Raw genomic sequence first — 25,894 nt, 5'->3', positions numbered from 1 at the left:
CAGCCGGGCTACGAAGAATGCTCTTCTACGGGCTAAAATATGCTGGATATCATTTCTATTCATTGCTCGTCAATTTCTGATCCATTCAATTTCGTCAGCAGCCTTGGATCTCCATCTGGCGCAGTTGTGGAACGCCAGATACAGCCAAGTCAACAGCTTGGCTCCACGCATATAGCCAGTCCAGCGGTCAAATTGCTCCAGCATCGTGCCGTCAGTCCGGTGAACATGCCCTTGGACACTGGCAATAAATGAGTCGGCGTACTTGTATATGCTGGAAAGCAAGGCGTGGTAACGCTCAGATTTGTACGGTATGACAATCTTCCTGTCGCTGATGGGTGCTTCATCATTGAGTTGAGCATCATGCGGTCTAAAAAATGCAATGTTCAGCTTGTCAATGACGATATCGGCGTTCCGCCTGGTGTTCTTGTAGATCCACTTGAAGAGTATTTCACTAGCTGAGAGCGTGGAAATGAACCACGGATTACCGAGCGAAGTACCGTGTCCGTCATAGACATCCTCGGGGTATCTTCCCAAAGCAACACCAACATTATTTTGCCATCGCGCCTTGTTGTGATTAATGGGGTATCTTTGTCTCATGTCGGCCACCATGGCGGTGATGGTATTCAAGATATGCGAATCATCGACATCAAAAGGAATGTTGTCGGTGCCTCCAAATTCTAGATTATGAGCGTGGAGAGCGGCAAGGAACGTCGCAGCATCGAGGCCCGATCTAGTACCCTGTTCATGCAATTCTGGTGTTTCAATGACGTAAGGGATTGATGGTTTGGTAAAGCCTCCCGATGAAGTGATAAAGTCCTTTAGCAGATCATAAGTAGCCTGGAGCTGCTCTGCAAACTTCATGTCAATCACGTTTGTTCTTGCGAAACGCTGGCCATCCTGAAGTGCCTTTAGTTGAGTCAATGAGGTAAAAAAGTGATGCGAGTTGACCTCTTCCCACAAATCGAACAGCTCATCGTTCCAGTTTGCCACAATGTACTCGAGATCGGGCTTGATTATGTGATAGTAGATAAAAGTGGTATTTCCCAAGAACTCGTTCTCGATTTGAAGGTCATTTCTCTCAAGAAAAAACAAATACCCTAGGATAGTGGATACACGGAGGCCTGGGCCATCAGACTGGGGCCTGCCCCAGTTCTTATCAAAGCTCTTACCTGTGGTCAAAAACTTGGGCTCACCGAGGCCTGACCTTGTTTCATCATTAAAACGCCCTGACTGGTTGGGAAGACGTTGTAGTTTATAGTTGACTTCGATGTAGTCTTCCACCACCTTTCTGAGCCTTGCCACCAACGCATCGTCACGGAAGTAGTCATTCATATGGTAGATCAAGGTACGTACGGTCAACGCGGAATCCCTAGTCCAAGTGTAAAAGTAGTCTGGATCAGCCTTCAGCGGAGACGCTATGACAACACCTGGAAGCACCTCCTTCTCATCAAGAACAGAGGATATACCGCCGATATTCTCAAGGATATAACTGAATGATCTGTCTGACTGCTCGGAAATCCAGTCCTCGAAGTTGAGCTCGTCAAGGTTTTGACTGCCCACCTTGATAAGCAGACCAGGATGGGGGATCGAGTGACGCCATGAATTTGGAAGATATAGCGCTTGACAGGCGGCGAAAAACGCTATACAATTATGCAAAAAGAGCATCTTGTTTCCTAATCGCTCGTGGTGTTTTGTGGGTGTATTTGTGTTTGTGGTCCGTTAATCTGGGGTTGAGAGATGCCTGATAATGCAAGGGCTGCGCGAATCTCTGCCACTGTTTCCGAAGCCTAGACCTATAAGACTAGACGGTGCAGAACAATGAATTTTTCAGTAAAGAAGAATAATGGTAAGAAAACCAGGCTTCCGTCCCCGTTTTGTTCTTCACTGCTTGCTGGGGTCATGCTGATCGTGGACCTGCCGAGAGGCTGCTTGCTCAACCGCCACGCATGATATGTGGTTTGCGATGTATGGAAGTTGAGCAATTGCAAAATCGAACGTGCTGCACGAGGCATTAGCGATGCCTAGTCCTTCGGTTACGTTGCATTGCGTCGCAGCAACTTCATCACTTGATGACAGGTTCGAAGATAAGCTTTTTAGCTTCCAGGCAACATGCAAAAGTTGCTCTTACTCCTCAACAGTATTTGTAGATTCGAAAGGTGTAACATTGGCAAACTTTGTGTCAAGCGGATTTCTTGCGTAGCAGTCACGGCTTCTGTCCATGAGCTCGTGCATTTCCTCTTGTGTGAGAGGGTCCTCATGAGGTGGTGGTGTGAGAAGAAAACTGCTTGAATTCTTCATGTTGAACTCGTCCTCGTGAGAGCCGTAGAGATCCAAACGATTGCCTATATCGAGAATTGACCTAATCGAAGTAAACTTTTCGAGATCAATTTTCTCTTCGGCCAATTTCTTCGCAACTCTTCCAAGTTGGAAGTGCCCCAGCTGTATGACCATTCTCTCCAAAAGTCTCTTGCTGAAACTTTTAACAATCAACAATTCCTCCACAGTGTTTCGAACCACAAGTCTGAAAATTTTCACGGGATTGGTCTGACCGATTCTGTGGAGACGGTCAATGGCTTGGAGGTCCATCTGAGGGTTCCAGTCACTATCAAAAAGAATGACTGTGTCGGCACTGACCAAATTTAATCCCAAGCCACCAGCTCTCGTGGAGAGCAAAAAGACCTTGCTTGAATCATCTCCTTTCTCTTTGAATTCGTTCATTGCGTCTTCTCTCTCGTCCTGAGAGGTAGATCCATCGAGTCTATTGAAGGGTATGCCTTTGTCTGTCAAGACGATTTCAATCACATCGAGCATTTTCTGAAATTGTGAGAAAACAAGAACCTTGTGCCCATCGTCCATTAATTTGTCCAAGAGCTGGTTGAACAATTGAATTTTTCCGGAGTGCTCGAGAATCTTCTCCAGAAAGTCTTTCACTGCTGCTGGGTCGAATTCGTCGAGCTCATTGTGAACAACGTAGGGTTCATAGAATGTGTAATGTGAACCGCAGACCTTTCTTAGCTGCATCACCGTATTTTGAAGGTGTTGGTGCACAACATGCCGTCTGGCTATGTCGACGGCCTCCAGACAAAGCTCCCTTCTCTTTTCCTCTTCACTGAGATCGGAATCATCTTTGATTTCGATGACTTCAATATCCAGCTCATCTGAAATAGACTGAACGCGAGCTCTCGCTCTTTTTCCCCTAAGAGGTCTCCTCCGTCTTTTCTTAGATCCTCCGTTAGAGACACCAGTCGAGTGGTCGCCCAGTATGACATCATGAAGTGTCTTTTGAAGCTTCCTGCTCAAGGAGCTGTTTTTGAGTTCCTCGCGTGTGATGCCATTTTGGGTTGGCCCCGATGCGCGATAAGGTATCCATTCACGAGAAGTAGTTTTCACTCTCAAGACTTCTTGATCTTTCGGGTGAAATTCCAAGACTGCCCCATTCTCCGCAGGGGTTTCTGGTTCTTCTGCGGCCACACCCATCATGAGAGCGTTTTCCAATTCTTGAGTCTGTTTCTCGACCTCTCTCTGCAACGCCTCTCCCTCTAGAGTCTCATCACCTTGAAGACTTGTTGATACTTTCAAATGATCGCTATTTTCACCATTTTGCTCATTTGGAGCGGATGGTTCAATTTTCTGATCCCCATTTTGATCAGTATTTGCTGTATTCTTATCATCTCTAGTCTCATTTCCATCTTTGTCGCTCGAGGATGTCTCGGAATCAACATTTTGTGTTTCGGATGCATCGTGATAATCTTCATCGCCACTCGTGATTTCTTCACTAAGCTCTTCTTCCGTCGCTGAAGCGTCAGATTCGCTAAGGTAATCCAAAGCATCTAGGTTACCATTCTCGAAATTCTTGAGTAGCTTTCTAGAGTAAACTTGCCGCCTATCTCTTTGAGTTGCTCTTCCATCAGCATCGTCTAGAACGTCTTTCTCTGAGGCCTTTCTCAGGTGGATTATGTCTTGAACAGGATCGAGGTGCTCAGGTTTTGTGAATTTTTCAGGGTGGTTTTTGATAAGTAACTCCTTGGCATGAAGCTCTGTGACCGAATCTCGAATATCACCGTGAACAATTGCAGCATAAAATGCCCTTTGAACAGGGGTTAAATCTGCGTACACGATGTACTCCTTCTTAGGAGGCAAGGTTTTCATTGCATTGATCTTGAGTCTTCGAAGAAGGAACGGCTTCAAAATGGAATGAAGACTCTTCACAAGTTTCCTCCTCACATCTTCCTTTAACATTCTGTCATCATCTTCATTTCCACTCACAAACTCTTCGAAGTTGAACCACAGCTGGAACAATTCGAGATCACCAAAAATATCTGGTAAAATGAAATTAAGAAGGGACCAGAGCTCATTTAAGTTATTTTGTAAAGGCGTACCTGTGAGGAGTAATCTATTAGCGGCATCCACCCTTTTGAGCTTCTGAATCAACAAGCACTCAAAATTCTTGAGTCTATGGCCCTCATCAACAGTCAAGTAGCTCCAGGATACCCTTGAAACCTTGCTGAAATCCCTGATCACTATCTCGTATGAGGTGATAACGACCTTTCCTCTCAATTTCTTGTTGAAAGTGATATTTTGCCTGCTCTCCTTTGGCCCTGTGTATTTGATCACCTTAACGGATGGTGCAAACTTTTCGAACTCGTTGCACCAATTGTTGACAGTTGAAAGCGGAGCAACAATCAAGAAAGGCCCTTTAACCTTATGCTCAAGAAGATAACATATCAATGAGATACACTGAAGCGTTTTGCCTAGACCCATCTCATCTGCTAAGATACCATTGAGGCCGTTCTCATATAGTGTGACAAGCCACTCCAAACCATCCAATTGGTAGTCTTTCATATCACAGCCCGTCACGAGCTTCGGCTGCAATTGACTGTGTGCTGTTTGAGCACTCTCAATTGCCATTCTGGTTTCTCTAATTTTTTTGGAACTTTCCTTCATCGGTTTCTGCATTTTCTTACTTCTGCCTCCTTTCCTGGCTGCTCTGCGTGTTCGGGTCAGCTTTACATCGAGAACCTCTAGATCTGAATCTGAAGCCTCCTCTGGCTGCTCCTCCAGCTTCGGCGTAGGGGGATGCTCATCTTCTGGCTCACTCTCTGGCTCTGAATCAGAAAGCAAGATATCAGGAACACTTGGCTCTGCTTTACCTTCCTTGGCAGCTACTTTCTTTTGCTCTTCGTATTTTGCTCTTGCCTCCTGGCGTAATTCACGCTTTCTTAGCTTGTCCTGGCGTTTCTGTAGCTTCTTCTTCTCGAGCGATTTTTCAAGCATATTGTCAAGGATGATCTGCGAGTATACCTCTGTTTGCTTGATCAAATGGTTCAACCGCTCTAGCTTGGCATTACTTGAAAGATCATTGAACTCTCGTTGCTCCGAGGAGACGGAGTCTTCTTTTAAGAAGCTCGTAAGGTTGCCTTCCTCCGTATCGCTCATCCTGGGAATTAAAGTCTATAAGTGATGGATACGCGTTGATCTGGAGAAGCTGTGAGGCGATTTCTATAAAAACACGAAGATGGAAGAATTTGAGGCCTTGGATAAGTTGTGCTCTCAACCTTTGTGTAACTGGCAATCTATATCTTAGACGTGCTCCATGTGTATGCAGTCGATGCCCGGTCGATGAGGTAATCCAATGGAGGTTGCAAGGGAAGATACTTGAAGAATAAAAGTTTTCATAATGAGAGAGTTTAGAAAGATAAGATATTCGAGTGACAGTCAAGCCTAATGATTGAGTTTGAGTTTCCATTGAATGGCTGCAAAATGCCATCTCAGCCGCACACCTTGTCTGGAAAATAACTGTGATGAGTTTTTTCCAAAAACCACCCAACCGCGTCTTTCACAATTTCTCATACAATTGAAAAGATGGATTTGACTAAGTTTTCGTTTCATTGGTTGCCCATTGGCGGTCTTGATGCATACTTCTCACCTTGCTTCGGAGTGGTCTCAAACAGAGAGACAGTTGCAAAATATGAGCCAATTGCTTTAAAATGATAAGTGGCCAAACAAGCGAGAAAGGTACTCATCGTCAAAGTGTGTCTGGGTCTTTCTCAATTCTCTATTCCCCTCCGCTTCTTGAAGTAAATGGTATACCGATCCAAGGTGCTCTCTCTTTTCCAGAACACCATACCGATGTCATTCTGGTGACTTGATTGCGGTATGTCGGAGTATAACATTAAGCTAAACGCATCCTGTCATTGTCGTCTCAACAATAAATTGGTACCATTTTCTTGACGTCAATTGGATTCTGTGATCTGCCAGTCTTGCCTCTAGTTGTGAGCCTCGAGATCACTGGACAATGCGGAAGCCACAATTCGAGAATGAGCCACAGGCAGAGATCAGGGCAATTCTGACAAGAACGTTCCTGCTTAAATGTACAATTGCTTTGTGGTTCTATTTTATCTTTGTATCGGGCCTCCCTCATTCTCCAACTAAACAGGGCTTTGACACTTCCTTACGCTTGCGGCTTCGACTAGCACAACGTGGCTTGCGTAACTCTATTAGACCGTTTCTCCTAATCTTTTTCATAAACAATATCCCCTGTGAGAAGACCTATTCGTCAACTCTGTTGACGAAATGTAGCTGCATAGGGGTAGGTGCAGCTGGCTGCAAAATGCATTCGGTCACCTTAAACTTGGATTTTGGCTCCTCGGCCAACAACAACCTATCATTCCCTTTTTCACTCTAATACCTAGTGATCATAACTATCAGTCAATCTCCTTCAATCTAGAGGCCGCTGGGCTTTTCTGTCTCCCACACCATGCACGATGCTGCTTTACCTAAGGCTAAAAAGAAAAGCGGCGCAAGGTTGATCTGGGTCACGGACCCTTCAAAGCTTGAATTTGCCCGCTGCTGTTACGAAAATAAAAATTCACCTTTGCTACATCGGACTTTTTCAAGGCCAAGCCTGAACCCAACTTTGAGGCCACAATGAGTCAACGCCGCATGATGCCCATTGCAAAGCCCGCCAGGCACAAAATGGACAATGAAAGATGGACGCCAAAATCTTGAAAGTATTTCATTTTCATTTTCATGAATTTTGAAATTTGTTAATGGACGGCATTGGGCCGAAGGCCAACATCTTAGATTGGTCGAATCCCTATCAGCCCAATTTTTCCGCGCCGACGTTTAACGGCGCATCGGGCCGGTCACGTGCGATAAGCAGTGATTAATTGAACTCTGTAACTCCGCTAGATTTACGAGGTTTTCGATTTGGGAAAAAAGCTGGCGGTGATGTTCTTCAAAAGCAAAAAAATCAGATCGCATCGAAGTCCCCTTCATGGAAAGGCCGCCACATTCATGAAAAACGGTGGTTCGCCAATATAAGGGCATCCTGCGCACACCATGCATCCACAACTACGTAATCTTCCAGTGCAGGCGATGGGCAATATATAAAGATGACGAATCCCATTACCGGCCTACGATGCGTGGTAGCAGCTTGGTAATCCCTCCTCGTTTCGTTCCCCACGTCCGCACCTTTGCATCGGCCACAAAAGTAATGGGAAGAGAGAACATTGTCCACTACCAGTTGGAAAGAGACAACGAAACCGACTTGACCACCAGTCCTCCAAACGAAAAAGCTCTGGCAGCGCCAAAGGCACCCTCATATGATCGTCCCAATCACCCCTTCACACTCCTGAAGGAGTCGACGTTATCTGAATTTCTCGAAAATAACCGGTTTTTCGTCGAGTCCATCAAACACAACCACCTGAACCAGGTGTTTGAGCTCAACGGCAAGGGCCAGAGCCCGCATACACTTTGGATCGGCTGTTCCGACTCCAGAGCTGGTGAATCATGTCTTGCCACGCTACCTGGCGAGATCTTCACTCATAGAAACATTGCCAATATCGTTAATGCCAACGACATCTCTTCCCAAGGTGTGATCCAGTTCGCCGTGGATGTCCTCAAGGTCCGCAAAATCATTGTTTGTGGACACACTGACTGTGGTGGTGTGTGGGCATCGCTTTCCAAGAAGAAGATTGGCGGTGTGCTCGATCTCTGGCTCAATCCTGTCAGACACATCCGTGCCCAAAACGTCAAATTGCTAGAGCTGTTGAAATCTGACCCAAGAGCTAGAGCTAAGAAGCTCGCCGAACTCAATGTTGTTGCATCCGTGATGGCACTCAAAAGACATCCACTGGCTCAGAAAGCATTGAAGAAGGGAAATATCGAGGTCTGGGGTCTCATGTACGATGTGGGGCTGGGACTTCTTCTGGAGGTGGAGATTCCTCTCGACGAGTTCGAGGACGCTTTCCACGTGGACGACGAGGATGTCGAGGAAGAAGGCAACGGCCATTAATTGCATTCCGGGCTGGTCCGGGCTACAGCACAGTCTATAAGCAAATCTATTTATATCTAGTTTAAGTGGTGTCCCACTTCAAGTTGAAGCGGCCATCGGGATCTGGTAGTGCTCAATGGCCTCCAACACCTCCTCGGCCGTCAGGGCCACCTTAATGATCTCGCCGTTCTTGGGCGACACGAACTCGGCCGCAATGGCCTCCTCAATGAACTTAAGAAAGCTATCATAGAAGCCGTTCAAGTTGTAGACGATGATAGGCTTGCTGTGGATGTTCAACTGGTGCCAGGTGACCACCTCCATCAACTCCTCCAAAGTACCGTAGCCACCGGGCAATGCCACGAACGCGTCAGCCTCCTCTCCCATCATACGCTTCCGCGTGTGCATGTCCTTGACAAGGGTGGTCTTGCCGTACAAGTCGGAGTCAGGAAGAGGCGTGGATCCATCGTGGTTGTCAATACCCTCCTTCAACTTGTCGTTAAAGTCATTGTCGGAGGTTCTCTCACGGGAAATCAAAGCCTCGGGATAATGCCATGGACGTAGCCGCCGTTGGTGGCACTGCCTCTAGCAACAGCACCCATCAAACCAGTTGAACCTCCACCATAGACCAACCCCCAGTTTCTAGCAGCCAAAAGCTCACCGAGCTTGCTGGCGCTGTCAGCAAAAGACTGGCTCTTTCCAAAAGAAGAACCGCAGAAGACACAGACCGTTTTCACTGGTTTGGCTGTAGTCATTTTTGTAGATGTAAAAAAAAAGACCATGTGGGAGAACCCAGGTGTATATATACTTGAGAGAGCGCACCTCCGCGGGGTCCCGCGGGACATTGTTATCTGGATCTCAATAAGCGAGACAAGCACAGGCGCAATGTAGCTTCCATAAGAGGATATTGCCAAAGGAATTTTAGACGTCAAGACTTTGGATAAGGTTTTTTGTCAAAGGTTTGATGGAATAATGCGTCTTGTGTCTTGGACTCGATAGATATGACTCAGGCTGTGATGTGCCAAGAGGACCCTGGAGATGTGACCTTGAGGATCAATACAGGCGGTGGCGATCTAAGAAATTCTGGAGGCATAGAGCTGTCAGATTTCGGTTGCTTTATTAGACGGAAGTGGGGTTCATCCGATCGGTCTTAGTCTCTCTGGAGTGACCTTCCCTTTTCTGCTCCATCGGTGAAATGATTCTGAGTGACTCATTGGAGTGAATTGGTCTTGTGACGAGAGTGGGGTTGAGTCAGCTTAGAGAGGTGGCTGCAAACTCTGTCTCAACACTTGAAAGTCATTTGGAGAGGCTGACTCGGAGTAGGGCATTGCGTATCGAATTTGGGGGATTTGGCTATTTATACAAAGCTCCACCTTATACGAAATCTTGCCCATTGATGGCTCTAGCAAGCACTTTTCGTTGCCTCACCACTCCGAACCCCAACGTCGTAGGCCCAGCACAATGCCCTGGTTTGATGAATCCATTTGTGATCTGTTTCGCTCCCTTAATCAAACATTATTGTTATTCAGCGCCAGCCTGAAATTGCACTGGTTCCTGAATTCTCCACAACAGATATCCAAGATGAAAAAATACCATTCAAGCAGAATTCAGACTCTACAAAATTGTTTCCTTTATATGCTTCAGCCAACGCCAAAATCAGGCCACTCATGGTTCGAGAACACGCTCCTACAAGCCACACGTCTCGACCTCGAAACAGACGTCACTTTCGCCGATATTCCCTCGAGATAATCATCGATCAACTAAAATATCGGTTTTGTGATTTCACAGGACAAATGCTCAGCCGAATGTACAAAGTACTAGCAGTTACGATAAGCCTTGGTACATTCTCCAGACGTGATGCGCATTTGCAGCCAAACACTCGTTTAGGTGACTGATAGAAGTTGTCCAGACGTCTACTGTTGAGTGTTTAGTATTACATTTATAAGGTCGAGAGATTCAATCGTTCTATGATTAACTCAACGGTAATAGTTGATATGCTGTTTCCGTCTAACTATGGGTCGGTGCGGTACACCAGGTCGTCTAAAATCGCAAATGCGTTGGAATGCACCTGCGTACCGTTGAACCTATTAGCTACTGATGAGGCCAACCTTTTGCTTGATTTCGGAAGGGCTTGGACTATGCGCAAATTTTATCTACGAATTTCTCCAGATGTTTCCCATGGAATTAAGATAAGACCGCGATCTACACTGCCGCGTGCTCGTCAGGCAAATCAAAGGAAGAATAGCCCAGGTGGCACCGATCGAAGAAAATCCTCAATCGTACCGATCTCCGTGTGTTTGTTTATGATTTGCAAAACAGACTTCGAAGGCCTTGTTCCCAAGCAGCTCTCGGAGTCAACTATGCCCAGCTTTTAGATTCTGACAAAGCTGCATGCTGCTTTCGGCCAGCTCGTTGTCCCGCTGAAGATTGTATGCTCCACACGAGTTCTCCATTGTGCCTTGGCCAGGTGGGAAATTAAACCAGCCATGTTGGCATCAAGACAATGAATTTCGCAGCCAGAACAATGAAAAGCGGCTCATGTTTTGGCAGGCTCGTCTTTTCGTGTATGCCTGGCGCACTGCCTAAAGTATAATAAAAACGCGACGCACCAGCCAGTGGGGACCCCTTTGCCGGCCGCCTGCTTCCATACATATTCGGGTGCTTCGGCTTTTTTTCAACTTTCGCTATCACTCTTTTTCCGTCCATGTCAAAAGCATTGTTGGGCAAACTCGACGACCTCAGCTGGGAGGCCTCAGAGTGGTCCGAGGTGCACCATAACGACAGCGCTACGGAGCTGGACTCCGATGCTCTGCTGCTCTCCATCACCTCCCACGCCACATCTATCCAACTGAGTCTCCAAAAATCACAGAGTTCCAGATCCAGCCTACGACAACTACCTTCTCGAAAGGCCTTAGAGTCGGGCTTGGACAGTTTGCATACCATGCTAGAATGCCTAGAGGGCTTGGCGGAGCAGGACATGTTGGAAATCCAGCGTTGCCTCGACGAAACCGTCTCCACACTCAGAAACTCTCCCGCCTGGAGCACCACTATCTTTAAAAGGGGCGATTTGTATCCCCATTCACGCCGCTAACAGCTAATTGTTAATAGAGTCGGTCTCACAAGGGCCAGAATGTCATTTATGCACGAATCCAATGTAGACGACAGGAATTCTCGTCAACCTGTCGATCTTTCGAAGCGAAGCAGCTGGATGAATTTCTGCAAGGGATGTTGATGCAACCCTCTGCAAAGGTTAACTCCGCCCAACCGGCGATCTGATGTGGATCAAGTCGTCGGTGAAACCAATCCAATTACCATCAACGAACAACCTCCTGTAAGTAGCCAATTGCCTCAGCCTCTCAATGATTTGCCATTCCCGTTCCATGGTTCTGTTGTGGCGGTTTCCATTTTTCGCACGTGATCTTACTACCACCTCTTATCTGTCCCACCGCACAATCCACACCAGCATGACTATCACACAGAAAGATATCAGAGCTCTGTTTGCCAAGCTCCGGTCTTTTACAGACCAGTTGCTGGCCACTCTCGAAGAGCGGCAACGCTTGACCGAGACTCTCAAGCTTACTCCGTCGCTGGACGACAATATGGACTTGATAAATTTGCTCGCAAAGATCAAAAAGAGCCTCCAGTATCTACATCTGGATATCTCCACCGGTCACGCTGACCAGTTTGCCACACAGTTCGCTACCATCGTGGATTCATATGCTGAGCAGCTTGCCGTTTTGTCCAAAGATGCATATGTTGACGCACATGAGTATGAATACACTGAGAAAATCACCAAACCGGAAGCGCCTGAGCTCACCACCAAGAAACTGGTGCGGTTCAAGGACTACAACACCGATGATGATAATATGAGGTCTCAGCTTATGGGCACCCAGGGCCAGATTAAGCCATATCGGGACGACCCGGAGGAAGCTGACGCCCAGTCGTTGAATTCTGTAGATACTTCCAATCGTGAGATGTTTGCGCAGCATCAGCAACAGCTTTTGCAGCAAGACGAGAATTTAGATACCTTGCATGATTCGATCAGAGTCCAGCACTCCATGGGCCGCAATATCAACGACGAGTTGGACGACCACCTCATATTGCTTAATGACTTAGAACGAGGTGTGGACGATTCCAGCTCCCGCTTGGGCCGGGCCAGTCTCCGACTCAAGGACTTCCGTACCCGTGTTCGCGAAAATGGTAGTCTTGTCACTATCATCGTTCTCTCTGTGATCCTAATATTGTTGTTGGTGGTGCTCAGCTAGAAGTTGAAGTCGTCATTCTCGTCCTCGTGCTCGGAAAAGAACCATATAAACACTATAATGTCGCTGTAGACAATCAAACCACCAATTACACTCATGAATAAAGAGCCCACGCCAATGAGCTGTGTATGGTACATGGTTAAAGGCAAGGCTATGCCGCTCACGAGCAAGAATCCTGTAATGATTTTGGCCAGCTCTTGTAATGGGGTTGGTGTGTTACCTCTGTCATTGCTGAACGTAAGGAAATCGTCTCGGTTGTTTTCAATCGAAGACAGAATTATGTTGGGCAAAGGAGCCACCAAGAAGACCGCTATGACCCATAGGGGTTTCCAGTTGTTGTATAGCGCACATGAAAGAAGGATTAGGAGGAAGCCAAAGGCCAAGAACGCTGAAAGGAAGATGATCTTGTTCAAGGGGTTCATGGCGAATTGAGTGAGTGTTTGAGGCCTATCTATATTGTTTCTTCGCTACCGTATCGTTGAGGTATTGCCGCCCCACACACCCGTACCGCAGCCTAGTCTTACTGACTTTGCAAGCCGGTTATCAGCCTTTTTACATGTATTCAATCATTCGTATAAACATCCGGGGCTCAATGCCCTACCCATTTCGTAATCTGACCTACTTGGAGTTCCAGAACCATCCCAGCTTGTTATCTTCCTCGGTCAGTTGATCGGCCACCAGCCATTCGGTGCTGCCAATTGGCCTGGTTCGCGTCAGCTTCGTAGTGACGGATCTTCCGTCGGCCATGACCTCAGTCTTGGTTTCGTGCATCACCTCGTTGTTGTTGTCACGGTCATAGTTGGTGTATATCTTTGTGGAGTACGACACCACCTCGTCAGGCTGGCCCTGGCCCTCGTTCTCAGGAGTGAATGGGTTAGCAGCTCTCATTGATTCACGAAGATTCCGTCTGGACTCCTCCCTCTGCCTCCTGACATCCTCGTATAAGTGGTTCTTCCAATTCAAGTAGCGATTGAATTCACGGAAGAACATACCCTTGGGGCCCAAATCAATAACTCCATTCTTGTCAGCGCCAGGGTGCTCTTGAATTGCCTCGTTGAAATCCTCCTTGGTCAAGATGTGCCCTGACAAGTGGTTCTTCTTGTAGTTCAAGAGCTTGTTGGGGATCTCACGATTGGGGAACAAGCAGCGCCAGTATCCCTCCGTGTCCCAGACGGACTCGCCATCCTTGCGCATGCATTCGTTGTACTTTCTGACTGAAGGACTCTTGTAGGAGTAAAGTCCGAAAGGTGTATCGCCACTGGACCCTCCGAAGACATCAAGAGCATCAAATGCCATACCAAATGGATGGAAACTTCTGTCGGAGTCCAAATCTTTATCGCGGGTCTGGTATGGCCTGTTCATGAACCTATCCATGAAGTGCTCCTCCTGTTCCTTGAACATACTGGGCAAGTCACTAGCCAAATCGAAGGTGTGCCCCACAACCTTCTTGGTAAAGCCGGAGGCCTTGTCAAAGAAGCGACTGATATCCTCGTCATAAGGCGAGAAAGAGTCAGAATCTGACTCTGCACGGGTCAATGTATCTTCCTTCTTCTTACACATGGTAGTATTTGTGGTAGTGGTGGTAGTAGTAGGTTGGGGTCAGGGATGGGGCAAGCGCGCATTATATAGCATCAGAAGACCTTGCCACCAGACCCTTGATCCCTTAAATTTCGGCTCACTCTAAAAAATTGTGAAATTTTGGAATCCAGCCCTTTTTGACTATATGGTTCAAGATTGGCGGTGGTGTCGCTTTATTGCTCCCTTTCACGGAGGATGTGGTTGAAAGTTTGGCTGCAAATCGAGCATGGTATGTTCCTCAGGGTTCCATGGGTCTTTCGAGAAAAGAAGACCGGAATTTTGTACATCATCGTGAGTTCTCTTGGATAATTTTGAAATATCTGTGATATTGTTTACAGAATGAGCAATTGTATTGCACTTGGCAATTGGTTCAGGGGCAGTAACTGGAATTCTACTCTCACTCTAAGAGTACACTTGCAAAACGTAGGAGGATCTATGGAGTTTTGAAGGGAGCCATGCCATACTGCCACTTCAATACTGTGATCAAAAGCTAAATTCACTTTTAGGTGGCAGTCTCAAGTGCTTCAGAAGCAGTGTCGACCGTAATTTGATGTTGTCGGGTAAGAGGACGACAAATTAACGTTTATGTAATATTAACATGACAATCTTTCATATGCTTTGTGCTTGTGCTTTCAAATACCTTTATCAATTAATATAGGCGTTGATAACTATTCGATTTGCAGCCATAGTGCGCAATTGCAGTAATTTCATGGAACATCCACAAACCTTCGAATCGAAACCGATTCTACAAAAATCCAAATAACGCTCTAACGCCGCTCATATTAATCTATTAAAACTATTCTATAAATCTTACTCCAGTTATATACAATGCCCCGGTTGTTCCGTCATGATCCCGGCATAAACCTCAGGGTTGGTGCCCTGTAATTCCTATTTGAATTCTTTAAACCCCTAGTGGTTGCGGTACAGCGTATAGTTTGCCCTCTTTCCACCAAACAAGTGCTGCTGCAAGAACTGGTTGCTATGGCGCCTCGAACGCTGAGCTGCCTGGTTGTACAAGGCCATAGCCTCTTGTCTATGGAGTGGACTCATTCCTGGGCTCATGGCGTATTGAGCCTTCTGCATCGCCATGGACTCTTGCATCTGAATTGCAGCCCCAACAGGGTCTTGTGGAATCAAAGGAAGGAATTCGACATCCAGCTCTAGATCAAACAGTTTGTGGAGGTAGAACTGCTGCAACTGTCTTTTTTGGTTGATGGAGCTTTGGACAGCAGGTTGCATGGGAGGAGCAGGCAGAGCTGTTGCCTGGCGGCTGAATTGTGACATTCGTGGTTTATGGCAGTGTGAAGTGGTACACCTGAGATCTGGGGTTCTGAAAATTTTGCGGCAATTCGAGAGGTGCATACGCTATATCATCTCTAACCTGTGCAGGGTAGCATGAAGAATAGTTCATACTTTTCATGGTAGATTGGAAGGTATCTTGGTGAAATACCAAAAGGTCTAGTAATCTCGGTTATCTCCGACTTCGTGCCATCTTGTTTGTATGATGCCTCGGTGGGCTTCGGTACGGATCCTAACTTGACATCTAACGGTTTTTCGCAGCCGCCAGAGAACAAGGGTATACGAGTTGAATGCTACTTATGTTTAGAAAGGTGGTGGATGCCAGGTAAAAAGATGGTCTGTTTTATCGTGGAATCGACAGAGATCATTTAACCACGGAGATGTAGTCGGTTGAGAGTAGGCGTAGAATAGGTGAAACAGTACTACCATTTGTGTGTGTAGGCAGCTGATGAACCACCGTACCAAAAGTTTGGGATCAAACTGAAGCGATTCTAAAAACAGTGATTCTTGACAGTTCTTGACAGATAACGGAACGACAAACTGAAATTTGTTTGACCTATTTGCAAGAAACCCAAAAGAGGCTCCTCTTCAATCCCATCTTTTGCACCCGACTGCATTCGCGCGGTTCTACTACAACTACATCACCTTGATATGTGGGGTTCGCTACGGCTCCTACTGAAGCTAAATCTCAAAGGAAAGCTTCATGTGCCTCAAAGCAAATCCATTCAGCCGAAGGGACCGGCACGTACGAGATTCGCTCCTTCACCGACTGGATACCTTCACTTGGGATCGTTGAGAACGGCTCTATACAACTACTTGTTAGCCAAAAGCACTGGCGGCCAGTTCCTTCTTCGTTTGGAGGATACAGATCAAAAGCGACTTGTGCCAGATGCAGAGGCGAATATTCATGAGTCTTTGAATTGGACAGGTTTGAGACCTGACGAAAGTCCAGAAGTTGGGGGACCCTACGGACCATACAAACAATCAGAGAGAAAGTCAATCTACAAAGAGTATGCCGATCGACTTATAAAGGCTGGCTACGCTTACAAATGTTTTTGTTCCAAAGACCGTCTTTTGCATTTGAGAGAAACTGCCATGGCATTGAAGCCACCTACGACTGTCACCTATGATAGAAAGTGCCTTCATGCTCCCGAAAGAGAAGAGGAGTTTACAGTCAGGTTCAAATCGCCGGAACGGTATGAAGCTTTCACGGATCTTCTTCACGGAAAGCTTGATCTCCAGCCGCTGGTGAATCCGACAGATAGAAGATTTGACGATTTCGTGATTCTCAAGCTGGACGGGCTTCCCACGTATCACTTTGCTAACGTTGTTGATGACCACTTGATGAAGATAACCCACGTTATCCGTGGCGAGGAGTGGTTGGCGGCGACACCAAAGCACATCGCTATGTACAGAGCATTCGGATGGGAACCTCCCCAGTTCATTCATATACCATTGCTTACCTCGTTGACAGACAAGAAACTTTCCAAAAGACAAGGGGATAATGGGGTTTTGAGTATGAAAGACGAGGGTATTCTTCCCGAAGCACTCACAAATTTTGCTGCATTATTTGGCTGGTCTCCACCAAGACCAGAGAAAGGTAAGCCAACCAGTGAGGTGATGTCGCTAGAGGACCTCGTGAGCAAGTTTCTGTTGGACCATCTTACGAAAGGAAATGCAAAGGTGAATGACAACAAGCTTCACTTCTTCAATAAGAGTCACCTTTTGTCAAGAATTAGTGATCCTTCGACTCTCGAGAAATTGGTTGACGAAACATTTCCTAGCTTCGAGAAAGCTACCAATGGAGAGTTCTCAAAAGAATTCTGGAGCCGTTTGATTCAAGATGTGGGGCCCAATGTCAGCTCCATTCAGGAATTACAAAACGTTCACACCTACTTTTACAAAGAAGTTGATTTAGTCAAGTCCAAGATGCCGTGCGAGAAGAAAAAGTGTCTCTCCCATCTTCAAACAATCAAGCGTGTTCAAACCCCGGGAAACCCTTTTCCTGTTGACGATATTCTCAAGACTCATCCAGAGTTGAAAAAGAAAGATTTGTTCCAAGCTGCTCGTTTTGCATTGGCAGGAGGCGTTTCAGGAATCACAATCCCCACACTCATTAACATACTTGGCTACGAGAGATACATGGAGCGTCTAGATAATGCCATCGTATTCCTCGAGGCCGAAACACTGTAAATAGAATGCATTAATTAATCTATGACGAAACCTTGCTTGTTCTTTGGAAATCCAAAAGGCCCGGTTTCGGGGCCTTCTCATCATTGCTTTTGAGGAATGGACCAGTGAAGATACAATGCACTGCCATGTCTTCGTGATAATACAAACCGGTAATCAACTTTGGTGTTACCAAGAAATGCTGCGACCGACTTTTTTTACACGCCGTGTGAACGAAATATTTGTGTGCCATCTTCTCATTTTTAGGATCCATTCCCTGATTGATTTCGTCCACAATCCTGATGGGTGCATTGGTTAATCCTTGTAGTGACATGATGAAGAAGATCGTGGACACAGCTCTTTCGCCTCCAGACTGTGACTGGTGATCGAGAACCTTAAGTTCGGAGTTTTCTCTGAACTTGACTAGAATTTCGAGCTTCCAATCCTGGAATCGTTCCAGCTTTACTAACCGTACTTGACCATCACTAGCAACTGTGATGAAATTCTTTTGAAAGGTTTGAGACATTTTTTCGACCATATCACCGAGTTCTTCCTGCCAAGGACCGGAGACGTTGTCTATTCTCTGCTTGAGATCATCTCTCTTTCGTTGTAGTTCAGGAAGTTGCCTTTGCGAGATCTCGAGATCTGCACGCTTCTGCTTCAACAGCTCAATGGAACCCTTGTCTGCATTGGAGAGTAAACTCAACTCATCTTCGAGCTGATCAATCTTGATAAGAATATAATGCTCGGATAATTGAGAATTATTGAGATAGTTTTCTGCAAGTCCTCGAACGACCTCACGATCGGAGTCAGTGAGATATTGTTCTCTAATCTCTTTTGCAGCGTCACCTTTCTTGTACTGATCATATCGGCTCTTTGCATCGGCGTATCTTTCTTGTAAATCGACTTTATGGAGGTCGAGCTCTTCTAAGAGAGATTGTATGGAAAGAACCTTACTCTTTGATTGTTGTGTCAAAAGTTCAAATTTCTTGAGCTCCAAATTTTCCATCACAATTCTTTCTTTTACTTCCGCCATCTTCATGAACTCCTGTGAGTGCTCGACATAGAGATGCATCAACTTGTTTTCCGCCTCTTTGATTTTCATGGTGTCATCTTGAGTCATACTTTCTTTGAGTTTCGTGATTCTAGACTCTAGTTGTTTGATAGTCTCTTGAATTCTCAGAACAGCTTCTTTCTTCTTCCTAAGCGAGCGAATCTCCGAATCCAACCTTGTGAGTTCATCGGATATTGCAAGTAGCGCCTCTTGATGCTGCAGTTTTTGTTTGCTGATAGAGTCACGCTTCTCCAAGATATTGTCCAATTTTTGTTTGTAGGAAATAACTTTACGCTTAATGTCGCGTTTCATTTCTTCAGTGAGACCCCTGGAACCCATCAATTGAGCCTCCCCAATAAATTCTGTACGATAGAAGACTTGCCTGCTACCATACTTGGACCTCCCCACAGAATAAAGGTTATTTTCGACGATAAACCTCATGAACGGTACCTTCCCATTATCATCAGGAACGAGAAGTTTCTTTACCACCTCTGTATCGATAGGCTTGGTTGCAACAGGAATGGCATGAATTTGAGAACGTTGCTTGAGGGCCTTTACAACAGAGGGAGGTCCATCGACAAAATCCGAGAGGTAGCCTTCAAATCCGTGCTCACGTAGCACGGAAACCGAAACAGGGGATGGTGGAGTCTCCTCACTCGAAACCACTCTCATAGGAACGTTGAGTTCACGGGGCAAGACCTGAGACACTTTCTGATACTCAGTTTCGTTATCGAAGAATAAGGCGAACAAGGAATTATTGTCCACAACCTTTTCGAACGACTTGGCCACTTTCTGATTGGTAACATGGCATGATACAACAGGAGCCTCATAAAATTTGAGACCATGATTGCGTCTTTCCTTTCTGAGCCAAAGGTGTGCCTTGTATGTGCTCTCTAGTATCTCAGGTCGATAACGAGATCCCTTGGTGTTTAAAATCTCGAGCTTGTCGTCATTTTCAAGCTTGCGCCTTTCATCACGCATCTTTATTTCATTGGATTCATGTTCACGCTTTAAGCTGCTTACCTCAAAGACAAGATTTTCCACATCTTCGTCTCTTCGAAGCTTCTCGTCATGCTTTTCCTGTCTTGCCTCAGAAAGCCGCTTGATTTCATCTTCATCAACATCCTCTAATGTCAGCAACTTGTTTTGTAGAGTATCCTTTTCCTCCCGTGTTCTCTGTAGCTCCTTTCTTCGCTTCTCCGTAGAGTTCTGCAAAGAGTCGATATCGCCTTTTGTATCTTCTAGGGATTGTTCAAACGATGCTATCCTTTTGGCGATGGTCTTGACGTCCTCATTTTTCTGTGAAAGCACTTCTTTATGCTTGGCAATCTTTTCCTTTTGTGCCTCTAAATCCTTTTCAGCACTGTCACGCTCACTTATTAAAGGCTGTGTTGTAGCTGCAAACTCTTGCAATGCACGCTTCGCTTCATCACGAACTTTCTTGAGACCCTTCATCTGCTCCTTCACATCCTGGAGTTTAGCGTAGGGTAGAAGCTTCTTGTGGTAATCGATTTGTTTCGCTTTTTCCTCAAACTCAGCATATCTTTGTGCCTCCTGCTCAAACTTGGCTACATCTGCAACCAAACCGGCGATGTTTTCCTCCAACTTCTGTACATCCGCGTTCAATTCCACCCAGTTGGTATCTAGCTCTATAAGTAACTCATGTTTGTCAAGGAGGGTGGTATCACCAATCGTTCTTTCTGTTTCTAGAAGGAGCTTCTCTGGAGATAGCGTGGCGAATTCGGCAACACGTTCTTGGGGAAGGAAGTGGCATAAGTTATCTAGTTGAATACCTAGATCAAGCACTAGTTGGCGAACTTTGAGCACGTCGCTGGAGGATCCATTAACCCACCATCGGCTTTTCGTGTTTTTGAGGAAGAATGTTCTTTTTATCGTGACATCAGGCTCTCCATCCTTGTTCCGAAGCTTGATCTCAATCAGAGCCTCATTAGAGCCCGACTTGATCATAGAGTCCATATTCTTCCTCTTGATCAAGTCGACCTTGCCTCCAAGACCTAGACACACAGCTGCAACAAATGTAGACTTTCCGGTACCGTTTGGTCCAATGATCATGTTTAGCGTCGGTGAAAGAATGAACTCTCCATATGAGTATGTGGTGAAGTTCCAGATTCGTAGACGGAGGATATTGCCAGGCTTGAAATCCATGGAGCCACCACCTCCATTCAACTTTCGCCTTTTCGGATCACTATCCCCGTTTAAGTCGCCGTTTCTTTCCATGGGGTAGTAATGAAGGCGTCTGTTCGCGTTTGAAAATGATAACAGTGGGTGCAAATCAGCTTGGGGCCGATGATTACATCAAAACACGGAAAGGAAAACTACATTCAAATTTTTGTGAAGGAATATACTCGAGCATTCATTGGGAGTCAATTTGACGACTGACAGGAATTTTCATTGTCTCGAAAGCATGTGGGTATCACTATGTAGTGTTGAGCTTAATGGGTATGTTTCATCCAACCACCCCACACGAATATCGTGCATGAACAAATGTTTCAGGGAGGCTTCACCAAGAAAACCCTTAAGTGATTCCTTATCCATTCAGGCTATTTATCGCCTGGATCTACGGTAATCAAGTATTACTGCCAGATCATTCACGTGCTCTTGATCACGCGCGCTTTTGTTTACATTTCTGGATGAAAAGAGCTCATACATCATAGCCTCTACTAACAGACATGGTATGTTCAGCAAAACTGTGGTCAGACACGCTTCCATTACCAAGCAAATATGAATGAATTATGGAAGAAATTGAAAAAGCGATTCTGTCCATCAAATTGAATACATCATACTAACAAACAGTCTAACAACAAAACTTACAAAGACGCCTTCGCCCTTTTCGACAAGAAGGGCACTGGCAAGATTCCCGTTGAGCACTTGGGTGACTTATTGAGAGCCGTGGGCCAAAACCCTACCTTGGCTGAGATCTCTGAGTTGCAGAGCGGCATCGAGCTGCCCGAATTCGACTTCGAGACTTACGAGAAGATTATCAACAGACCGGACGGCTTCAAGCCTCTTGGTCTCCCTGAGGACTACATCAAGGGCTTCCAGGTGTTCGACAAGGAGCAGACTGGATACATCGGTGTTGGCGAATTGAGATACATCTTGACCTCAATTGGAGAGAAGTTGACGGACTCCGAGGTGGACGAGTTGTTGAAGGGTGTGAACGTTACCAGTGAGGGCAACGTCGACTATGTCGAGTTTGTGAAGTCCATCTTGGACCAGTAGGGAGCTATGCTATATCAATGGATACCATTTATGAGGAATTGTGATGGAGAATTTGAAGGGAATTGACTTTGTTCGAGACCCCTTTGCTCTGATCACAAAACATTGTAGCACTTCTGTTATCAGACACTATTACTACGAGACATAGGCGAACCGACTGCAAGGGAACCAAAAAGGTTCGTGTTTAAGTACAACATGGAAATAGCGACGGGCAACGCATGTAGTTTCAGGAAATTCATCGTTGCAGCAGTGTTCACAATTTTTCAAATTTTCTTATTTCCGCTTCCTTCTTGAATACTCCACCCAACTGGGGTTCTCACCATCGGTACATATGGGTGCGACTTTCTCATCTCCAACTAGATCAATGTCCTCTGATCTACAAAAGTCGGACGAAAACAAGAACGAACGGTTTCACCTTCCTACTCAGGAAAGACTCACCGCAGTAGCCTTGGCTTCTGGTATAGTGGGAGCAGGTGTGGGCTTCTTCGAAGGCATCAAGATCTCATCCCTTCGATTCCTTACAGAGAATGGCCATAGACTACCTACAACCGTGGGAGGATGGTATTTTTATCATAAAAAGAAAAACTACGTCATGATTCTAAGTGGAGCTCGCGAGGCCACCAAAATTGGATTAAGATATTCAGCTGGTGTCTCATCCTTCTTTGGTCTTGAAGCCGGTATTGACTATGCCAGAGGGACCAAAGACTTCCTCAGCAGTGCTGCAGCAGCCACAATAGTGGCATGGACATATGGAGCATGGAAACAAATGTCCCCTGTGCAAAGAATGAGCTATGTGAAGAAAGGCGGTATCATGGGACTCGGGATTGGAATTGTCCAGGATGTGATGATTAGGTACCGAGGCGGCCATGTATGGTATATGCATTTGCTTGACGACTATAGAACTCAATCGAGCCACCGCATCTAGCTTATTCGTCATCCTCCTCGTCATCCTCATCCTCATCAAGCTCCAATGGGTATTTGAGCAATACAGCCACACCCGTCAACTGGTTGAGCTGCTCGCCTGACTCGTGTAGAGTCGAGAAGATGTATACTTCTCCGCCTTGAGCCTTCACCTCGTCGCTCAAAGCTATGTAGTGTTTTCTAACGGCAATATCATCGCTTCTGAACAAAGCGTCTGTGAGAAGAAGGCTCTTAACAGCGCCCATTTCCAGAGCCTTGATGGCTTCCTGAGGACCATACCAGGCCCTTCCATCATCTAAGTTGAGTATACGCTGGAACTCGTCAAAAATAGCCGCTTCCTTGGCGAACTTGGTGTCGGTCAAGTTCTTCTGCACAGCAGGGTCCTTCAACACCTCCTCTAGGCCTTGAAGATAACCTGTGGAAGAGTGCACGACCAAGAACTTGGACTTGTTCTTGAGGATGGTCTTATTGTTGTTCTTGACAGCTGTATCGAAAATGGCCTGCTTAAGGGCAGTCGCAGTGAAACCTGGCGAGGCAAGAATAACCACCTTGAGCTTTTCCAAGTCAAAGTTACGCAAAAGTGTTGCTTGGACAGTATCGAGGAACTTACCAATGGCTTTGTCATGCGAGGAGCCACCACCGTCGCTTCGATTCTTTCTTGGAATGGACTTTTCCACCTTGTTTCGGAGAACAGTCATGTTATCAGTGACAAGACAGAGGTGGGCCACACCCTCCTCGAGAACAACTGCACCGACTTCAGCCTTCTTCTCAATTGAAGAAGCTTCAATGACAATGTTGTAGCTGAACTCGTCCCACTCGGGCTTGCTCAACTTGAGGGCCTTGTTGAGCTGAACCTCAGCGGTGTGAAAACTCTGGTTTGGAACATACTCATTCTGCTCGGTGGTCTTACCACGAATTCTCATAACTTCATCGCTTGGCTCGTATTCCACGCCTTCTACAGCGAGAGTCAAATGGAGATGCTTTCTTTCAGCCTTGGACCCCGGCGTCTTCTTGACATTTCTCACCGTCAGGAGTTCCACCTTATCTCCTTTTTGAACCAAGTTGTAAAGCTGCCATAAATCCTCCTTGTCTTGAGGTACAAGCGAAAGAGACCCACTCTTGTCCTTTTCCAAGGCGATTGTCTTGTTGAGGAGTTTCATTGCTTTGCTTAGTGGTTGATGAGATGAGAAGTGCGCATGGCTTATCATATACCAAGCCAGTACCAGAACAGAGAAAAGTCACCACAATGGAAAGTGGAACATCAAAGCAAATGATCTGGTCATAGAGAGTGATAGAGCTTGCGGTATTTGTATATAGTGAATCAATACGAAAAGGGCAACTTGACCTATGGGTGAATGGCGACTACGCTGCGCTTGAGTTATAGCTGACTAGCAGCCACATTAACTATATGATGTATTTTGGTTCGAAAACCCCGGGAATGCAAATCCGGCTCAGTTTCCTCTCCGACTGAACATGCAAAGATAAAGTGACAGGTTAAGAATAAGGACTTGGCTAAAGCCACTACAGCCACCGAAGCCAGAAAGTCAGCACCCCCGGGATCCCCTTGTCCCGCTCGAAGCACCTCTTCTGAATCCTTTGTCTGCGTCCCTAAAAATGAATGGTTGGAGGTCTCTCGCCAGTGCTGCCGTACTCGATATACCCCGAGAATCCCTGTGTCCTGCAAAAGGCATACTTTCCAACACCACCAGCTCGTAGACCTCAGAATTGAAAGTTTTCCAGTTCGTTGCTCTGTTTCTTTTGGTGAACGAAGAACGCACTCAAGATCCCGGTGTCTTGTGTCAGCACGCACCCATCCAACAACGTCCACAGAGAAACGGGACAAGCACTTGCACCTGAAACCTCTCAAGACGAGAATCTTTCGGTGTTTACTTAGCCCCTATAGTGAGTCCCTTCGAAAGAAGGAACTCAATCATCGCACCCTTCGGAGGTCCAGTATCTAGAGCATCAACTTTGATGCCCTTCTTGACTTCCTTTCTCCACGTGTCGCCAAACACCACCAACAATGCCACAGGCCAGCCATCTTCGAATGTCTGATAAGCACGAGCCTTTCCTTTGGATCCATAGAGTTCTCTCACAACCTCTCGAATGTGATCCAAATTGGAGTTCTTGGGAATGAACAAAAAAATATTGTCCGAAACTTTCTTCATGCTCGTGACAATCTCTCTAATGTTGAACGGCCTCATCTTGTGAAGGTCAAACTTCTCCTGCTTATTGACAGCAGGACCTCCCCAAGGAGGAGAGCTGAACACCACATCAAACTTGCCATTATCCAATTCCACTCCCTCTGGCACCCAATCTCTCGAATCCTGAAGCTCTCTCCAGTCTCCTTTGAGAAAATGCACATTCTTCGTTCCATACACCCTGGCATTCTGCTCACAACAGGTGATGTTGGTAGAGCTGATATCCACACCAACCAGTTTCTCGAAATAACGAGCGAATTGGATGGTGTTTCCGCCTCCACCACAGCAAACATCCAAAGTAGCTTTTGCTCTAGGCACAAGGACCTTCGCTAATTTGGCGGTGAATTTGGCGACGTTTTCTGGGGTAACCGAATACCACAATTCTGGCGTGAAAAGCACCCCTTGGTCGAAGCGAGACCACAATTGGTACCGCTTTTTCCAGTAGCGCTTGCAGTGCTCTGGAAGAGCTTCGTACCGATTTTCAATTATGTCCTCCTCCTTGTCGATTTCGAGGATGCCTGAGGAGGACATTGTAGTAGCTTACGGTATTCTGTGCAAGCTTCTCAGAAAGCCCCAGACACTCCTTCGGGGTTCAGATATACCAAATAAGTCTTGAGTTTGAATTAAATTGCTTTAGTGAAGAAGTGTTTGAAATGTCGCGTTTGCAGAATGAGTAGGAAAGAAAATGAAGTAGTAGTGAGTGGGTCTCGGACTAGTACACTGACGCATACATATTCGGAGTGTATCTATGCCGAATTGGCTGCCACTTCAGGCTTTGAACAAAGGGCACCCGGGTCAGGAGATTCAAATTTATTAATTTGATAAACCACGATTCAAAATTTCCGAACTGATTTGTCAAAGTAAAAAACGAGCTTCCCGTTATTCGAATGTAGATGCACCT

General features: G+C 46.1%; 13 protein-coding genes across 13 annotated transcripts; 4 read left to right on the top strand and 9 right to left on the bottom strand. All coding sequences in view use genetic code 12, as the record gives it.

Annotated features, from left to right (window-relative positions):
- Positions 1-69: 69 nt before the first annotated feature.
- On the bottom strand, positions 70-1,665 carry SGA1 (glucan 1,4-alpha-glucosidase; the record flags this gene model as incomplete). Its single annotated transcript, XM_025482224.1, has 1 exon — positions 70-1,665. The coding sequence occupies one exon, from the start codon at positions 1,663-1,665 to the stop codon at positions 70-72; it is 1,596 nt and encodes a 531-aa protein (XP_025336842.1).
- Positions 1,666-2,124: 459 nt separating this feature from the next.
- On the bottom strand, positions 2,125-5,436 carry CXQ87_003758 (putative ATPase; the record flags this gene model as incomplete). The annotated part of the gene is made up of 1 exon (XM_025482223.1): positions 2,125-5,436. The coding sequence occupies one exon, from the start codon at positions 5,434-5,436 to the stop codon at positions 2,125-2,127; it is 3,312 nt and encodes a 1,103-aa protein (XP_025336841.1).
- A 2,059-nt stretch (positions 5,437-7,495) lies between these two features.
- NCE103 (carbonate dehydratase) lies at positions 7,496-8,296 on the top strand (the record flags this gene model as incomplete). The annotated part of the gene is made up of 1 exon (XM_025482222.1): positions 7,496-8,296. One exon carries the CDS (start codon positions 7,496-7,498, stop codon positions 8,294-8,296), a length of 801 nt encoding a protein of 266 aa, XP_025336840.1.
- Positions 8,297-8,374: 78 nt separating this feature from the next.
- On the bottom strand, positions 8,375-9,027 carry CXQ87_003756 (uncharacterized protein; the record flags this gene model as incomplete). Its single annotated transcript, XM_025482221.1, has 2 exons — positions 8,375-8,812; positions 8,833-9,027. 2 exons carry the CDS (start codon positions 9,025-9,027, stop codon positions 8,375-8,377), a joined length of 633 nt encoding a protein of 210 aa, XP_025336839.1.
- Positions 9,028-10,976: 1,949 nt separating this feature from the next.
- On the top strand, positions 10,977-12,505 carry SYN8 (syntaxin; the record flags this gene model as incomplete). The annotated part of the gene is made up of 3 exons (XM_025482220.1): positions 10,977-11,341; positions 11,736-12,451; positions 12,477-12,505. The coding sequence occupies 3 exons, from the start codon at positions 10,977-10,979 to the stop codon at positions 12,503-12,505; spliced, it is 1,110 nt and encodes a 369-aa protein (XP_025336838.1).
- A 28-nt stretch (positions 12,506-12,533) lies between these two features.
- Positions 12,534-12,956, bottom strand: CXQ87_003754 (uncharacterized protein; the record flags this gene model as incomplete). The annotated part of the gene is made up of 1 exon (XM_025482219.1): positions 12,534-12,956. One exon carries the CDS (start codon positions 12,954-12,956, stop codon positions 12,534-12,536), a length of 423 nt encoding a protein of 140 aa, XP_025336837.1.
- Positions 12,957-13,152: 196 nt separating this feature from the next.
- Positions 13,153-14,094, bottom strand: CXQ87_003753 (uncharacterized protein; the record flags this gene model as incomplete). The annotated part of the gene is made up of 1 exon (XM_025482218.1): positions 13,153-14,094. The coding sequence occupies one exon, from the start codon at positions 14,092-14,094 to the stop codon at positions 13,153-13,155; it is 942 nt and encodes a 313-aa protein (XP_025336836.1).
- Positions 14,095-15,021: 927 nt separating this feature from the next.
- On the bottom strand, positions 15,022-15,396 carry CXQ87_003752 (uncharacterized protein; the record flags this gene model as incomplete). Its single annotated transcript, XM_025482217.1, has 1 exon — positions 15,022-15,396. One exon carries the CDS (start codon positions 15,394-15,396, stop codon positions 15,022-15,024), a length of 375 nt encoding a protein of 124 aa, XP_025336835.1.
- A 666-nt stretch (positions 15,397-16,062) lies between these two features.
- CXQ87_003751 (glutamate--tRNA ligase) lies at positions 16,063-17,604 on the top strand (the record flags this gene model as incomplete). Its single annotated transcript, XM_025482216.1, has 1 exon — positions 16,063-17,604. One exon carries the CDS (start codon positions 16,063-16,065, stop codon positions 17,602-17,604), a length of 1,542 nt encoding a protein of 513 aa, XP_025336834.1.
- A 153-nt stretch (positions 17,605-17,757) lies between these two features.
- SMC5 (DNA repair ATPase) lies at positions 17,758-20,872 on the bottom strand (the record flags this gene model as incomplete). The annotated part of the gene is made up of 2 exons (XM_025482215.1): positions 17,758-17,761; positions 17,805-20,872. 2 exons carry the CDS (start codon positions 20,870-20,872, stop codon positions 17,758-17,760), a joined length of 3,072 nt encoding a protein of 1,023 aa, XP_025336833.1.
- Positions 20,873-21,059: 187 nt separating this feature from the next.
- On the top strand, positions 21,060-21,874 carry MLC1 (Mlc1p; the record flags this gene model as incomplete). Its single annotated transcript, XM_025482214.1, has 2 exons — positions 21,060-21,065; positions 21,449-21,874. 2 exons carry the CDS (start codon positions 21,060-21,062, stop codon positions 21,872-21,874), a joined length of 432 nt encoding a protein of 143 aa, XP_025336832.1.
- A 923-nt stretch (positions 21,875-22,797) lies between these two features.
- Positions 22,798-23,952, bottom strand: CXQ87_003748 (ribosome dissociation factor; the record flags this gene model as incomplete). Its single annotated transcript, XM_025482213.1, has 1 exon — positions 22,798-23,952. The coding sequence occupies one exon, from the start codon at positions 23,950-23,952 to the stop codon at positions 22,798-22,800; it is 1,155 nt and encodes a 384-aa protein (XP_025336831.1).
- Positions 23,953-24,678: 726 nt separating this feature from the next.
- CXQ87_003747 (RNA methyltransferase) lies at positions 24,679-25,524 on the bottom strand (the record flags this gene model as incomplete). The annotated part of the gene is made up of 1 exon (XM_025482212.1): positions 24,679-25,524. The coding sequence occupies one exon, from the start codon at positions 25,522-25,524 to the stop codon at positions 24,679-24,681; it is 846 nt and encodes a 281-aa protein (XP_025336830.1).
- Between the last annotated feature and the right edge of the window lie 370 nt (positions 25,525-25,894).

This window comes from Candidozyma duobushaemuli, assembly GCF_002926085.2.
Source record: "Candidozyma duobushaemuli strain B09383 chromosome Unknown D_B09383, whole genome shotgun sequence".
NCBI classification, from domain to species: domain Eukaryota; kingdom Fungi; phylum Ascomycota; class Pichiomycetes; order Serinales; family Metschnikowiaceae; genus Candidozyma; species Candidozyma duobushaemuli.
The sequence above is the reverse complement of the archived record's forward strand: the minus strand, read 5'-3'. Positions and strand labels throughout refer to the sequence as shown.